This window comes from Corylus avellana, chromosome 1 (assembly GCF_965113065.1).
Source record: "Corylus avellana chromosome 1, dhCorAvel1.hap1.2, whole genome shotgun sequence".
In the NCBI taxonomy this organism is placed as follows: Eukaryota; Viridiplantae; Streptophyta; class Magnoliopsida; order Fagales; family Betulaceae; genus Corylus; species Corylus avellana.
Window position 1 is genome coordinate 13,279,570 of NC_142490.1, and position 17,775 is coordinate 13,297,344.

Consider the following 17,775-nt stretch of genomic DNA (forward strand, 5'->3'; position numbering starts at 1 on the left):
TCCCCCTCAACAACATCAACCTCTTTTTTGTTGGTTGTTACTGCTTCCAAATGGAGGTTCAGGAATGGTTGAGAGACCTTTCAAGGTTTGTGTCTCTTCTCGTGCCCTTTAGTTTGTTTCAGTTACCGCTTTATGTCACCCATACAAAGGACCGGGTCGTTTATGGTCCTTTTGAGGTCATTTATGAACCAATTTTCTATTTTTTGTTCTTATTTTTGGCATTGTTTCTTTTGGATATGTTGTTGGGGGAGCCCAACCCCCTTGATATTTTGTTCCCATATAATCCCTTTTTCCCATATTGATTAGAAAAATAATAATAATAAATGCAATAAAATAAAATTTTAACTGTAAAATAAATATTTTCTTTTTCTTAGTGTTCCATGAATATAGGGTTTTTTTTTTTTTTTTTTTAATTACACATAATTTGCACTTGGGCTCAATGTAAGCTCTTTAACAAAACTTGCTATGAGCTTGGTATGCTTTTAACACACACAAAAAAAAAAAAAAAAAACACCCACAAGTATTTGCATTTGCCAATTGCCACTCATTTAATTGTCAAAGCAGTGATGTTGTCCCTACATTAACTAGAATATCTTAGGATTTTTTTTCTAAGCAATACAGGAAAGGAAAAAAATGATAAGAGAGTATCTTTCTGACTATTAATACGAACAAAAGAAAGAAAAAATAGAGTACTTAGGACAATTGTTATAAGAAACAGCCCGTGACCTGAAATTAGCACTTCAAGTCTTTGAGGCTGAGTTTTATATAATATGTTTGGGTACAATTATATTATATCAATCATTTACTATTGTGAGTATTAACCAAAGGTCTAATACCAATACTTTCAACCAAATCATATGAGGTTTCACCAATCCATAGCATGCATGACATTTGTCCCTTTGATTTGTTTTGTCACGCAATTTTTTTCCGTGTGAGTGAGTTCCACACTCTTTTTTATGAATAACTTTATATTATCGTCAGCTATTAAAGGATTCAGCGGAGGGAAATCTTAGCATCGGTTAGGAAATCACCTTAGCTTAAAATCTTAATCGTATAGATTTATCTTAATCTCCTTAGTGCTTCACAGCAATTGAACACCCTCACCCTCATCTTGCAAGCTGATTTTTCAATTATACGTTTTAATTTATATCATTTGAAATCAAAACCAACCACCATATCGAATATGGGATCAGTCGTAACTCTAAACTCATCAACTATGAGATCAACTATGAGACCAAAGATCGAATTAATTGTGACTTCGTGGCCAAATCCTAGCGAAGGGGAGACATATAAGATCAAATGAACTGCTGATTTGTAGCCAAATCCTAGAAAGGGCGACCTAGAGGCTATAAATAAAAATGTCGGTAACATACGGCCTTTCCTATTGACTCTCTCAAGTCTCAAGCTCCGATTACGACCTCTTCCACCCCTGAACCTATGACACCTATCTCTTCCGAACTCTATCTACAACTACATTTCTAAACAGGGTGACAACAACTCTCTCCTAAATAGGATTGAATAACATGGTCCTCACGACGTTCATAGGAGACTCCCCAGCTCCCAATAAAAACTGACAAAGAAAACCTGCCCGTCCAGTCCAGTCCATCGGAATCTATAACCTTCCGACCAGCAAATGAGGGATAAATAAGAATCAAATCCAGATATCACTTGGAATTATCATCAATGAAACAAAGTTACTAAACATCCTAAGTTGAAGTAAAAATAGTATTTGCCTGTCTGTAAGACAAATTAATGCTTAGCGAACACAATATATTGTGCGAACCTGAATATCAGTAAAATCATCAACTCCGTTAGAGCAAACAACACGCATTGATTGATGCAGTCATAGAGACTGACACAATTTAACCCTCACAAATTCAAAGCCATAGTTAAACCTGATTCTGAACCACCCCCAGCACAACATTATGTGCTTGGAGCAGCTTCTTTTCTCTCTTCACTTTTAACAGCATCTCCTACTTCCGCCTTCTCATCTCCTTCCGGCTTTGCGACTTCTTGCTCTAACATAACAGAAAACAAAACATGGTATTGTTAAGGAGATGCATAAAAGAATTTTCAATCACCTCCTCCAACATGAAACAAAATGCAAGTTCACTACTGTGTTAAATTGAAAGTCTTAAGGTAGAAGTAAAATGGCAGGTCCCCTACATATGCGTTCTGAAGCAACTACAAATTTCTTCTTCCAAAAAATAAGATCAAAGTTCAAGGCGAACATACAAGAACCAACAACCATATCTGCAGCCTTCTACATTTAATTTTTGCAAGTACCTCTACAACTTTGTACATTTTCCTAATCCATGCTTCTTTAATTAACAAAAACCATCAACTCTGCAACATTTCCACAATGACATGGTATCTGAACTAATTAAACCACTGGAGCAAGATGACAACTAATTGATTACTTAGTAAGAAGAAAGACAACAGTGAATTTCTCCTACTAAGATATAAATCAACCTTCAGCAATAGCACCCAAAAACAGCTTGAAGCGTGTCTAATTGCAAATTTGTTTTAAAAAAAGTGAAGGTCGGCATCCACCATGTGAAGGCGGAGGCCCCTTCACTGAAAGTGGAGGAGCTGGATCTCCCCTCCCCACCTTCCACACTAAGGAGGGATAAGGATTGAGACACCATTTTCACAGTTCAAATTAAATTTCTTTGTATATGTTACTACCTAGTAAATATTTGGAGGAAGTGGATCTCCCCTCCCCCACCTTCCCCATTGACAAGGGGTGTGCTCGCAACAGCCTTCTCACCCGACTATTTTTCTTTTTCTTTTCTTTTTTTCTTTTTTTGGTTTTATGAGAAAATGATGTAATTCTACTATTTTACTAGGGAATCTGTACAAAATTGGGAGGTAATGATTGATTTAATAATGGAAACAATCTCAAGAAGTTAAAAGATAAAATTAGAAACCCGAATAGCAGTTTGATAAAATGTTCAAAACTTAGGGGAATAATTCAATAATTTTTCCTTTTTGTTTTGTTACTTTATGTTTTAAAATTGTTTTCATTACCACATCCAAACACTTTTCAAATATTTTTTCTTTCATAAAGACTGTCCAATTTCTTTTTCTTTCGGAAACACTTTTCTTCATGCTAATCCTATCAAGTCTTTAGATAAGAATCCCACCTAAAACTTTTCAAAACATAAAACAGAAACCACATTTAGAAAACTTATCCAATGGTACTCTTGCTCTTTTTCCTTCTACCTCAATTATTTTTCAGCTCTCTTTAGGTGATCTAAGTATAGAAACATGTTTGCTACTTCTACAAATCGAAGGCATAATTAGTTCCTGACAGTTTAGAACATAACCAGATAATCCATCATACAATTTTTTGCACTACAACATCCATCAACTAGAAACACTTATGGATTTGTTACCTTCATCATCACTATCATCAAAGTCACCCATTCCATCATCACCCATGCCTGCCATGCCTCCCAAGCCTTCCATGCCTGCCATGCCTCCCAAGCCTCCCATGCCGCCCAAGCCGCCCAAGCCTCCCATGCCTCCCATGCCTCCCAAGCCTCCCATGCCTCCCATACCTCCCAAGCCCCCCATGCCTCCCATGCCTTCCATGCCTTCCATGCCACCAAATTTCTGCAAAATAAACCAATAATTAAGTAAACAAGCGCATAACTAAAAGTGAAGGTTCAATATCAAAGGCCCATAAGTTAATATTCCCCTACCGAGAAGTCCATTCCTCCCAAATCCAAATCATTACCACCTGATCAAAACAAGTAAAAGTCAATTAATTCCAAACTAAACACATATCAGCATTTTCCAACTTAAACCAATGCAATTTAAAGAAATAAAACTTGGTCCACCAAAAATTAGTACCAGCAGTATCCTCGTCTTCATCCACCCATTTGTCCCAATCTACTTTAACAAAATGTGGAGCCTTGCCATCTTCACGTAGCAGCCTCTTCCACCACACTTTCTCTGCCTTATCCACGATACAGAATATGCTCCTTACTCCTATATTTATTTTGCTTTCCTACACCAACGAGTGGAGATGAACAACAAACACATAATAAATAAATTGCCGAAAGAAATAAGTATTTTCCAAACCAACTCGCAGCATAAACACATGCTTCCATATCATTGCATCGCACACAGCTCTAATACGACATAACTATTCTTATTTGTTCTAGGAGAAAATATTGTTGAATGACCATAATTGATTTGGATAACTGAGAACCCAATTAACTAATCATCATTCACTTGTCTAGAGAAAAAAATTGATCATCATTGCCGGGCAACATGAGCAACATAAGACCCAACAAATGATGACTTGATGATCGATAACAGCAGAAATTGGTAAACACTTTCTTTCTTTCTTTTTTTATCTCCTTTTTGAGAAGCATATAGAAAACACAAACAAACAACTCAGTAAGATTTACGTCCTATGAATAATTGGTAGAGAGCTTCCTTACCTCTACATTAACCTTATCAAAAAGATTCAACTTCAGCTCATAAAGGTTGTCATCCACTCCCGCACTGGCAGAGAAAATGAAAACTCCTTCTGGCTCAAGCTTAACCTTTGCATTTTTGGCATCAGGCAATAGCACTGTAATGTAAACCTCGTTCACCCTCTGGGCCCACTTCACCTCAGGATGACGACTACAATGTGTTGAAAATAAGAGAGAAGACAGTAATTTAAAAAATGCAACAAAATAAAAATAAAGCCGCACAATGTTGGAAAGCATTCATTAGGGAAAAAAATATAGTGAAAATGCAACAAGGTAAAAATAAAACCTTGGAAGTATCAATCTAGTGAAAATGCATGGGAAGAACCATTTACAAGCATTTAAAGTATTTTAGTTAGAAGCTCTAACGCCATGACAACACATTAACTTCACCTATTCTTTAGCTGATAATCTAATTAATAGAAAGGCTAATTTTATTTTAGCAATGCAAAAACCTTATAGCTATAACATCTCCCTGCAGACTGCTCAATGTCTAGCTAGGCCCAACAAGTATTCTAACATTTATCAGGGACAAATACCCACACGAAGACACCAGACTAAGAGTGTGTTAGGCACTCGATTTCCCATAACAAAAGTGCGATTTTAAACCAAATCGCAGAAAATGTATTGTTTGGGAGTGCATTTTTTAAAATTTGCAATTTCAAAACATAGAAAGATATGCATTTTCAAATTAAAATTCATGATTTTAAAAACTGAGATACTTAACTGTACTTTTAAAAGTCTTTTCAAATCACACTTTTTATAAAAACTATTCTTAAATGGCAAACCCAAACGGACCCTAATTGTTGCAATGTAATTCAATGTCCAACACACAATAGAAACTGAAACATATCGCAAGTGGCCACAAAAGAGGCCTGCCTTAGTACTGAAACATGGGGCAACAGGTACTGCTACTTGAGGTGCTTACCCACTCATCCTAAGCCCTTTTGCAGGCTGTTTAACGCTTAGTGTTGCCACTTAAATCAACTCCACAGCTGGTAATTTTAACAACCCTCAATTAATTAGCTGAGGGATACTATGCATACTGATACAGATATGATTCCACTGTGAATATAAAATGCCCACCAAAGAGGCCTACCTTAGGATTCAAACGTGGGTAATTGATACCATTACTTGAGGTGCTTAGTTACTGATCCCAAGCCCTATTGACTCCTCGGATAATAATTTTGACAACTTAATCAACTAATTTGCACACAACCATTACGCATGTAGATATGATTCCACCGCGAGGATCAGTGGCCACCTAAGAAAGCTTTGCTTTTGGATTCAAAACCATTTTCGAATCCTAAACACCTAAACCCTTTCTGCGTTAATTTTTTTTTTCCAGGCTTAATTATATACGAAGATAAGCATAAAGTAAACGATTCAACCGCTGCATCTGATGACCAAACAACCACATTTCATACCATAAATATTTGACAACACAAAAACTCTAATCCCCTGTTTGGTTGCCGAGAAAATGTACAAACAGAAAGCAAACCAAACAATAAAACAATCACAGCTGCGCATAAAACAATATATTATCCAAAAAAAAAAAAAAACACCACGAAAAACAATAAAACTCAAGATCGGGTTTTCTCGAGAGCCAAACAGATCGAGGAAATGGTGAAGGAGAGCATCAGAGGCACCAGCGTAAAACGAAGGAACCAAATGGGTTAGAACACAGAAATTCAGAAACGGAAGAAAACGTAAGAAATGAAGCGAAGCGTTACCTCATATTGGCTAAAAATGGTAAAGAGAGGCCGTGAAACCCTAAAAACGAAGCGAAGCGTGAGTCTAGTAGTTTCTCTCAGTTATGGAGTTGAAAATATATAAATATATGACGCCCTCGCTTCTAGTACTTTCTACTCAATGCACCGCTTCTCCTTGCGTATGAATGCTCGGACTCTAGTTACATATATAGCCCAACATTCCAAACCATATATTATTATTATTTCTTTTCTTTTCTTTTCTTTTTTTAGAAAAAAAAAAAAAAAATCTTTCTTTTATCAAGTCATCATGCTTAAAATTTATCAAATTACCACTCATGAAAGGCATCGATATCAAAAGGCTCTCTTTGTATCCTTTAACTAAACTATTAATAGCGATGAGTGACACATGACCATTCGATCGTGTTTGTGTCAAATAAAAATTAATGCACGTGTAAAAAATTTAATCAACTAACTTACGTGTCGTGCTATAAATATGTAAGCAATAACTTACAAAAAGTGATAGATCATCTGTTGTAATAGAGAATGATCGTGTAATTATCCTTATTTGTTGTGAGTCGGCCACTCGTATTTATTGTACGAGAAGGTAACTGTGTGGCCACTTTCACCTGTTATGAGAGGTGCTGGTTGCGCGACCATCAGAACTATTCATGCTGGTTTTATTATTATTACTATTAGTTTTTGCTAATCATTAATGATGTGATGGAACGAGGTAAAGAAAGTTATTTGATAACGATGCAAACTTTAAAGAGCAATTTAATAAATTTTTAACTTTCAAAATGATTTGATAATAAATGAAACTTTAGGGATGGTGTGAGCATCTTTTGTTTTCTACACCAAAAAGGCAAGGGTAGTATTCTTACTTCGTGGACACTCAAGATGAGAGACTTAAAGGGTAGAAATCATAAGACGCTGAGTAATAATCTAAGCATTATTTTTAATTTATCAAGGATTTCTTTTGGTTTATTTTTTATTTAAAAAAAAAATAATAGCCATAAAGGAAAGTAGCTGATCTAAGCATAACTAGATCCAACGGGTGAAAAGGTGACACGCACCAACATTCCTAACCATCTCGCTTGCTTTGGACTCCTTCCGTTGGTTTTTTCATCTTTTAGAAAAAGGTAAATTATTCTTTTTTCTTTTCCTTTTTGCTTTTAGTTATCCTTTTTAATTTTGATATATTTTTGTTCTCCAATTTAGTGAGCAAATAAAAGGAAGCCCAACCCAACGCTACAAAACCCCACTCTGGGCTTGATTTGCTATTGGTTTTTGAGAGTTTGTATAAGGCAAATGAGCTCAAGCCTGCAAGTGCCAAAGCCCAGCCTAGCCCTAAGAATAACTTGGTCTTATTAAGTTCAAGCCACAACTTTCCTCTTCACATATGTTCTTAGTTTGGGCTGGGCCTAACATGGCTATCACTATGACCTATGCAACTAGTACTTTTTTTCTTTTTCTTTTTGACATGTCCACACAAGGAAAGGGAAGGGGGGATTCGAACTAGTAACCCTCGCTTCATGAGACGTGATCCACAGCTGATTGAGTTACTCCTTAGGGACCTATGCAACTAGTACTAATTGGATGGTAAATGACAAGTGCTATTGATCGGAATTCACATCAATTAATTGTTGTTCAAATTGTTAAAGTAATTTAGACAACTATTATGAGAGAGTTCATGTAGAACCCAACTGTCCAAAATAAATTTTGGGCTGCATGGCTATTTATGCAGACAATTGGATTCACATGAGCTCTCTCACAACAACTGCTTTTTGGGCAACTAATTGCTCTAAATCCCAATCTGAGATCAGATGCAATGAGGCTGATCATTACATAATGTACAAAAGGGAGTTTCATGTAAGAGGGCATTTGGGCCCCACTCTGATGGAGTAGATACTCAATCAGCCCAATCAACTTGTCTAAACAATCAAAATACTTACTCGGGCGGCTTGAACAGATGTTCAAGCATTTGTTCGAACGAAGTGGAACCCGAGTACCCTCTTAAATTAAGAACAATCTCATTGCACCATGTCTCAACCCCATGAAATATGTTGAGTTATTTTCAGACACCAAGGATTGAGTCCACCTCCTCCAATGTACTTCTTCATCTTCCTGTTTACATGCTACATATCATATCCCAATCGATGCAATAGTTTTTGCTAACAATGGAAGCCAAGAGTGTGGCTGTGGGTACGTGACTGGGAAGCAATTTTCTTCTTCACATGTTTATTTATAAACAGCAACATATGTACAAGACATCGTCCCTCGTTATTATTGTCTTTGTCCTTTATCGATGCAGTCTTGGTCTTTTATTTATTTTTCATTTTTTTATTAGCAACTGACAAAAACGAAATAAAAAGATGCAATAATTTCTACCCATGATTTGAACCAAAAATGATTTGACCTTTTTGGATTTGAGCCTTTGATAATATAGTAATGATGCAAAGCACGCGGCGTGCGTGGCCGCCAGTGCAAAAATTTTTTTTTTTTTTTTTTTTTTTTTTAAAATAATAAAATAATAAAAAAAAAAAATTTTGTGCCTGGCGTGCATCACTGTTGATGCACGCCAGGCGTGCTTTCCATCATTACTCTTGATAATATAGTAATAATATGGCTGCCTGCGGTCTCTCATGATTTTGACCCACAATCAAACTAAAAGTACAATGTCCTACATGTATTTTTTTTTTCCTAAATTTACATGCATGTGCATAAAATGCTGAAGGGTTTTCCCATTGGCATCCCCCGTAATAAGTTTCTTAAAAGTGGGCTTTTTAAGTCAGTTAATTGCTCAGCCTAATCGACAGGGACGAGCGCACAATGCCTAAAATGAAGCTGTATTTACTATATTTTCAACTCTTAACATGCACTTGAATTATTGACATCACATCATTTTTAGGAGCTCAATAATGTGTGTCTAACGGAGTGAAAGCTATCAAATCAAATTTGTTAGCTCATGAATACATTGGACTTGGTTACATCCTCATCATGTCTAAACTTAATTTTATTTTATTTTATTTTTTTGGTGCCAGCAGATTTTTGAGATCACACTTGCTACGAAGCTGAAACTTACTTGGTATGTGGGGGTGGGGGGTAGGAGACGCCTTACACGGGTCCGTGATTTGCCTTTGTCTTTTAGGGATGGGTATAAAAAGTGATCTAGTCTTAGGGGTTTCCTACAAAGAAAAGGAAATTGAATCATTCGGAGATATGTTTGTTTCTAGCTATAAACATTGATCTCTTTCTTCTGCTATATCAGAGTGACGAGTCCTAATTCACAGCACACGGCGTGCTTAACACGCTTGTGCAAATTTTTTTTTTTTAATTAAAAAAAAAAATTTGCACAGCACGCCGTGTGCTGTTTTGATTCACCCCAGAGTGACTATCTTGTTGGACTTCTGGCAAAACACTTTGAGCTTTTTCTTCCTTGTTTTATAGGTACTCTTGGTTGAGTAGTTGGCATACGATCAACTGGTTATTCATACATGATTAATTAAATGAGTTGGATTATGTTTATGTTGATCCATGCATATAGTCTTATACTGGTCATAAGTCTGTACAATTTAAATGCATGAATTCGAATTAATTGTCACCCTACAGTTTTAAACCTGGAATAGAACATAATATTAAACACAAAAATAGAAAAGAAAATCGGCTGCTGTGATGTGATGGCTGATCTGTATTGGACAGTGGATAGCTAGCTTGAGAGCTCAGTGTGTGATCCACAAAACAAAAGACTTAGCTTGGAGATAAATTTATTGCTGCATTTGGTTATTTGCGGTTGATTTATGTGTGGAAACTCAATTTTCAACTTGTCATATGAGCAATAGTCATCCTTCAATAAAAGCAAAGTAAAAGAAACAAAACTACATTGTCTTCCTTTGTTTCTTCTTTGCAATTCGATCAGGCCAAAAATCATGTTGTGCTTTGAATTTGTTTCCCTGTCATGTTTTTCCTATCTTGTGACGTCACGCCTGACGAATTCAATAACTTGAAAGGTGAGGAAATCACGTGGCAATTAATCCTCACCGAAAACAAAATAAAACAAAAGACTAATTAAGGTTAATTTCAATTATACGATCGATAGTCAATCATAATATGATATTAAATATTAATAATTATTGTCTATTAATATAAATTAATGTGCTGGTCTATAGAATATTTTATAGAAATCTCATAAAGAAATTTGCTCGCGTGTGCTACAATATTATATTTATTGTTGGTAGGTGAAACTTTGGGATATGCATTATTGTTATGGAAAATAGAAAGAAAAAGAAAAAGAAATATATTTTTTTGTATTGTTATTGTCGTTTATTTAATAATTTGGCCCTCCCTTTGATATAATAGTTTCAGAGACGAACTGTTAGTTTCGTAGATAAGTCCCAATATATAAAATATTTAATTGAACTGTTAGTAGGTGATTCCCAATATATAAAATATTTAATTGAAATTGAAGCTGAATTGTGATGTCAAGATTTGAACTTGGAGCCTCTACTCTAATACCATGTTCAACTCCCACTTATTCTAAAATATTAAATTAATAAAAATAGGTAAATTTATTCATTTAATTTATCTTCTAACAAAAACGATCACCTTAACACTATATAATAAAAATATTATATATACATTAACACTATATATATATATATATATATATATATATAGGACCACTTTATTTGTAAATCAATGACTGATTGACTTCCCAATAATTTTGATGAGATGCATGAAATTCCGTTTGCATTGAATTTCCTGTTATGTATCCCATCAATGTCCATACCGTATAGGTTCATGCATGTCAAAAGTCAACAGTCAAACGCATATGGGGAAATTAGCTAGGTTCATGCATGTCAGTGACTTGAGGTCCCAGACACTGAAACGTCTAAAACCACGAGCAACAACCTTCGCAGAAATTAAATGAGAAGAAATACGTACGTACTTTAATTTGGAATTAATAACAGTAAGAATTTCAGCATCATCACCATTAGGTCTTGGGAATTTCGTCAAGCGGGAAACATTTATAATAAAATACAAAATCAGTGGGGATTCTACAAGAAATTTGACCTTTAGCCGTCGTTAGTGATTAAAAAAAATCGTCGCAATTATTCCATTGATAAATGTTATCAACAACCACTTAATTGTTGTTGCTATTGTGTCATAACTCGCAAATGATAATGTTAGAGGTCGTTAATTGCAAATACTGCAACAACATAAATCAACAAGTTGTTGATGATAATTATTCACGATGACATAGAAGTCGTTGATGATAATTAAGTATTACATATAAGCTTTTCTTTTTTTCTTTTTTTTTTTAACAAGGGCATCAATGACGAAAGCTTAAGGTTGTCGCTAATAATTTGATTATCTTTGTATTGTTGTTGCTATGTTATTATTAGCAACGGCAATAACAATAATGTAAAAATGTTGCTGCTAATAGCTTCCCACTACAACTTGCATGCAAAAAAAAAAAAAAAATTCCCATAAGCTTATTAGCGATTTAGCTATATCTATTAGCGATATATGACCCAAAATGTTGTTGTTAAGAGCATTCCCAATGGAAGAGCCAAATGTTACTTTTATCTAGAATAGCTCTTCAAATGTTCAAAAAATCTCTCACATTGGATGAGCCAAAAATATATGTAAAATAAATATTTGATTAAAAGAGCTAAAAAAAAAGTTAAATGTAACAGCACTTTTTAAGGGAGCCATTTTATTTTTTAGTGTTTCTCTCTCCTGCTTTATCTTTTTCCCAAATCTTTTCCCACCTTTTTTTTAGAAATATAGCTAATCGGATGTGTAGACACTTAAAAATGGCTTAGCTAAACTAGATAAAAGTGAGTTTTGAAGAGTCATTTTACATAAAAATATGGCTCTTCCATTGGGAATGCTCTAATAAGATTTTTTTTATTTTTTTTCCTGAATTTAGCGACGACTATCAACGACGACCCAAAAGTCGTTTGGATTGTCATTGATAATCAACTTTCAAGGACGATTAGCAATGTTGGGTAATGGATCAGCCACGACACCACAATGGACCCCCAAAAGTATTGTTAACCTAGTACAAATTATCGACAAAAGGCTTAGGTCCAAGTTGTACCAGCCCACTGAGGGTAAAACGAGAAACTCATAATCCCTAAGAAGAAAAGCCACATTCATTGAGATCGTGGTCTAACTTGCAGCACTGAACCAAACCACATGTTAGCATGCCCGAGCTAAGAGTGCCACCCACATTCTGCATGAACGTGGCCGAGCAACTAGCAGATTCCATGATCCCATGATCTACCTTTCTAGCATTGCGCACGCGTAGTGGATCTTCAAGAACGTGGGGCCAAGAATTCGGAGATACTAACCGCTACTTGATGCTTATAAGGTATCAGAGTTATCTCCCACTGGTACATCCCAACAAACTTTTATCCTACATGTCCTATTTTGCAAATAACCCATCTCTCGAATTGCTGAATCACTATCCTTGAAAAATTATCAGCAACAAGCAAAAATCGTCGATGATGTCCGATTTAAGTTGTCGCTAAGAATTTAATAGTTAATGACCAATTTTTTTTTTTTTTTAGTGTGCTGCGATTGTCTCTCTAGACTGTGGAACTGTAGCTGCATATGGTTTAATTTAAAGCAATAAAGCTCATAGTTGCTACAGTGCTCCCATAAATTTTCTAAAGAATCTTGTCATAGGTTGAAAAATGTCTGATAAAATGGGCCCTATGCTGGAAAAACCTTAACCTAATTAAATTAGGCTCAGCTTTCACGTTCTCCCATTCCCTTCACTGCCATTGAGACAGGGAGAGAGATGAGAAGCTAAAAAAGGCAAATAGCTCTTCAGTGCCCACTTATGGACACCATCATTTTGTGCTAAAATTCATGGCACAAAATGATGATGAATTCATCATCATTTTACATTAGGTTGATATATATATATATATATATATTTCTTTTATTGAGTCATTTATCATTCATTCAACCTAATGTATGCATGTGGCTAATTAGGGGTGCAAAAACCGCCCGCTAACCGCTAACCGTTATAACCGCCTAACCGCTTAACCGTTATAACCGCCTAACCGCTTAACCGCATTAACCGCTAACCGGTATAATCGCCTAGCGGTTAACGGTTAATGGTTATTGGGTCTACTAATCGTAACCGCTAACTGTTAACCGCCTTTTTATATAATATATTTTTATAATTATAATTATAAAAATATTTATACATATAACATAATCACTTGATCATTAAATCACAATTTTTTTTTTTAAATAATTAAATCACAATTTGCGTATTAATATATTATCACTATAATTTATATGATTATATCACATGATCAATTGATCATTAAATCATTTGAATATATAATAATAAATTATACATATATAATATGACATAACTCATAAGTATACCAATTCATACTAATACAACAATTAAATATCTAGAGACTTATTTTCAATGTATGTTATAAACTTATAAGTTTATATATATTATAAATCTATATAAGTCTATATATGCATATGAATAATATAAATGTATAATATCAATACTTAATCATATGATTCAATGACAATTCAAATACTTTAATCAAGACTTCAAGTGAATCATATTATTAATGTACAATGATGATATGATTCGTATAATATCAAATTAAGTAATTAACATTGGATTAAACAATGACCAATGTGTTACTTATAAACACAATTTAAATATTAATGTATTATCATTATAATTTTAGTAATTTATATATTATCACTATAATTGATATGATTATATCACATAATGACTTGATCATTAAATCATATGATTATATAATAATAAATAATACATATATAATATGACATAAGTCATAAGTCATAAGTCTACAAGTTAATCATATGATTCATGTACAATGATAATCACAATTGATTCAATTGAATTAAACAATATATTACTTATAACTACAAATCTACAATTTAATTAAAGCATTATTAGATACTTTAGGAATTTAGGATTTAGGAGTTTAAACATTACCATTTACCATTAGATATTAAGTTCAATTCAAAGAAAAAAGATTATAAGTAAATATGATAAGAATTTAAATAATTAATCATATGAATCATATGATATAATTTAATGAGACTATATCATTATATAATATCAAATTAAGTAATTGACATTAGATTCAACAATGTGTTACTTATAATCACAATTGAAGTATTAATATATTTTTTTGAACATTTTTTAGAAAAAGAAATTTAACCATTTTTGGAAAAAAAATTAACCATTTTTTGAACAATTTTGAATTTTCTGAACGATTTGTAACAATTTTTTTAAAATTGTTACAAATTAACCATTGATGAAGTTTTAATGTTTTATTTGTATCATTTAATGTTTTATTTGAACTTATTTTATATGCTTTGTGTTGAACTTTTTTTATATATTTTTTTATATGTTGTGACAGTTGTCTGAATTCTGAACTTTTTTTTATATGTTGTGTTGAGTTTTTTTATTTTTTATTTTTTAAAAGTTAACCGGTTATGATTTAATATTTAAGGAAATTTTTTTAAAGTACAAGTAAATGTAAATTTTGGGTCAAATATTTTTGATTTTTTAATATGAACTCTTTTTATAGCAATTGGGCCCAAGAAGATATTAAAATACAAGAAAAAAATTAGGCTAAAAAAAAGCTCAATTTTAAAAAAGCGGTTAGCGGACGGTTATTTATTTCGCTAGCGGTTAGCGAAATCTACTAACCGCTAAGGCGGTTACGGTTAGCAGTTATTGCCACTAACCGTTAACCGTAACCGCTTTTACTCCCCTATAGCTAATGTTCACTGCTAGTGCATATAATACAGATAGTTCATTGTCGTTCTCTTATCTCTAAATTGTTATATATAACTGTTTCTATGAGGTTAATAAAAACATAAGAGCAATAGAGAATATTAAGTTTAAGTTAAAAAGGCAAATTACCTGAACAATTTAAATACTTGTTACAGATGTTCGTAAAACTTAAACAACTTGTATGAACAGTTCGAACATCTATTCGAGCATGTATTGCATGCACTTGTTCAAATAAAGTGGAATCCGGGTATCCTCCCGTAGACAACCTCATTGTATTTGATCTCAAGTACCCCATGAAATATGTTATGTTATTTTCGTACAGTAAGAGGATAGAGACTTATGATTATGATGGGTCATTTAGGCAATTATTAGGCCCATTTTGTCCTCCTTGCTCTGTTGCCACGTAATCATAGTTATGTATAAATCTTTGATTGACATGTTTGATGCAGATGCATGAAACTATCACACCAAATTTCATTTGAAAATTTTCTCTTATATGTACCATATAGCTAGGTTCATGTCAACAGTCAAACGTGGCAAGCTCAAGCTGTCATGTTTTTCAGCCAAAATGATACTGCTACATATTCAACGTTTTCATTACTTGAGGTCCAAGTCACTGAAACCACGAAGAACCTTCGCCAAAACGAAGATAAACATTTTTCTTGAGCACAACACATAATATATTCCATAATGGCAACAAAATAATCCATCTTTTTTTTTCTTCAAGGTTGCTGGAAACTAAATAAGGAAATGAAAGGGACAAAGAAACCAAATTGCTAAAGTACAAATTCCATCGGGTGCAATGAGTTGTCTGTAAGCCAAGTACATACTGTATTACATATAATACAGACAACTTATCGATCTCCCATCTTCGGAACACTTTGATATTAATTTTTCTATATTTAAGGTATGAGCAATGGGGGATATTAATGTTGATAGATACCCATCACCTATCATATGTTGGACGGACCGAAATGATTAATGAATAGTGAGCGATTTACAGTGACTCAGTGAGTGTACGTATGAGCCTTATCGATCTACCAGGCCCCGTGAGGTTCAGATCCCACCGCCTGTCACCTTCACAATACTGATCTCCTGGCAGTTGGCGGTGTATAATTAATGGTGCATTGTGTGGAACTATTATTCATCTTTCTTTTTTTTTTTTTTTTTTTTTTTTAACTTTTCGGGTACTAGTCAACAACCAACAAACACGTTTACTTTTATTTTTTATTTTTTTAAACTACAATTATTTTCTTTTAAACTAGCTAGCACCCAATTTATAAATATTTTTTCTTAAAATTTGGAAGGTGAGAGTCTCCTCCATGTACAAGCTCTTTCACATAACCTAACCTCCTTGGATAGATTTTTTCGTTAATCCAATAAAAAGTAAGTCACGTGATATTTACATTACTCAAAATGACAATAATTCAAAAAAAAAAAAAAAAGGAAAAGAAAAGAAAAGAAAAGAAAAGAAAGAGGATGAGACCCACTTCCATAGCCAACAATTGTTTTTATTTTTTATTTTAATCTAAAGAGATAATTATATTTGCACACGCCTTATTGGATATATAATGAACACTTTATGCGTTTTTTCATATCAATTAACAAGAAATCTTAATGGCAAAGGCTAAGTGAAAGGGCTTAATTAGTAGTTTGTAGAGAGACATTGCAAATTGAGTGGTGGTTTGATGAGAGCAAGTGTAAATTTTCATTACTTTTTGTTGACCTAATAATATATATACATGTAACACAAGTAAACATGCAATGACATCTAAGATCATTTAGGCTCCATTTGGGTTTGCGATTTCAAAAAGTATGATTTAAAAATAACGTTTAAAACGCAAAATTGCGATTTGGCTGTTACAATCGCAGTTTAGTCTTTAAAATTATGCGTTTTTAAAAAAACATCTCCTTTCAAATCGTAATTTTTTAAAAACACAATCTTAAACAACCTATGTTTTGCAATTTAGTTTAAAATCGCATTTTTTATTTATTTATGAAATCACCAAACACACTTTTAAACAAGTAATAATTGAGATTTTAAGAAAATTTCAAATATCATTTAATTTATAATTAAATAATAAGAGGGACATGCATGATAATTGATAGCCTTGGTAGGTCATTATGTTTCCCACTTGAATCATAATTGATAGCCTTGGTAGGTCATTCAAAGGAGCGAATTATATGTTATACTGTTATAGAGTTGCTGACAAAACTCAAATTTGGCTTGTTTTGCTACGTACACTTTTTAAAACAAGCAAAAAGCATAAATAAATAAATAATAATTCAACACACAAAATATTCATAAAACACCCATTAGTTATTACTTTTCTAATTAAAACTTTTCAAAAGGTTTTTCAGCCTTTTAATTATGACTTTGAGATAAACAAAAAAAATTCAAAGCGAAATCAAAGGAGAATCTTGCATGAAAAACACATGGATCGAACGTGAAGCTAATTACTTTGACAATTTTGCTTTAGTCATGAAGAAATTGCCAGGAAGCAAGGGGAGAACTTGGAGGGTGCGTGTGTCAAAATTGGCAGGAAAATCATCAGAAAAATATAAGAAAAAAAATATATAATATCAGTTCGCTGGTGTGGTTTTATCTGATTTGCAATTAATTAGCTTGTGGTAGTATCAAAACAAACTCGGAGATCCTTAAGGCATGCCAAAAAAATAATTTTTTTTCCCTATAATCAAATTTTGTCTACTGATTTAACAAATTCTGTTAGTGTGACATTTACTTAAATATAAA

The 17,775-nt window shown here is 33.4% G+C and overlaps 1 protein-coding gene across 1 annotated transcript; it reads right to left on the bottom strand.

Moving 5' to 3' along the window:
• Window positions 1–1,645: 1,645 nt before the first annotated feature.
• Window positions 1,646–6,331, bottom strand: LOC132171123 (HSP20-like chaperones superfamily protein). Its single transcript, XM_059582353.2, has 6 exons — window positions 6,221–6,331; window positions 4,455–4,641; window positions 3,859–4,015; window positions 3,708–3,745; window positions 3,399–3,618; window positions 1,646–2,018 (listed from the first exon to the last, which is right to left on the bottom strand). The coding sequence occupies exons 1-6, from the start codon at window positions 6,223–6,225 to the stop codon at window positions 1,924–1,926; spliced, it is 702 nt and encodes a 233-aa protein (XP_059438336.2). The 5' UTR covers window positions 6,226–6,331; the 3' UTR covers window positions 1,646–1,923.
• Window positions 6,332–17,775: the final 11,444 nt, after the last annotated feature.

What these genes read in the sequence shown, in the direction of transcription:
- LOC132171123 (XM_059582353.2), bottom strand. An exon ending in TGGGAGGAATGGACTTCTCG is followed by an intron (nt 3,619 to 3,707) that starts GTAGGGGAATAT and finishes TTTATTTTGCAG; the next exon opens with AAATTTGGTGGCATGGAAGG. An exon ending in TGATGATAGTGATGATGAAG is followed by an intron (nt 2,019 to 3,398) that starts GTAACAAATCCA and finishes CTGTTATGTTAG; the next exon opens with AGCAAGAAGTCGCAAAGCCG.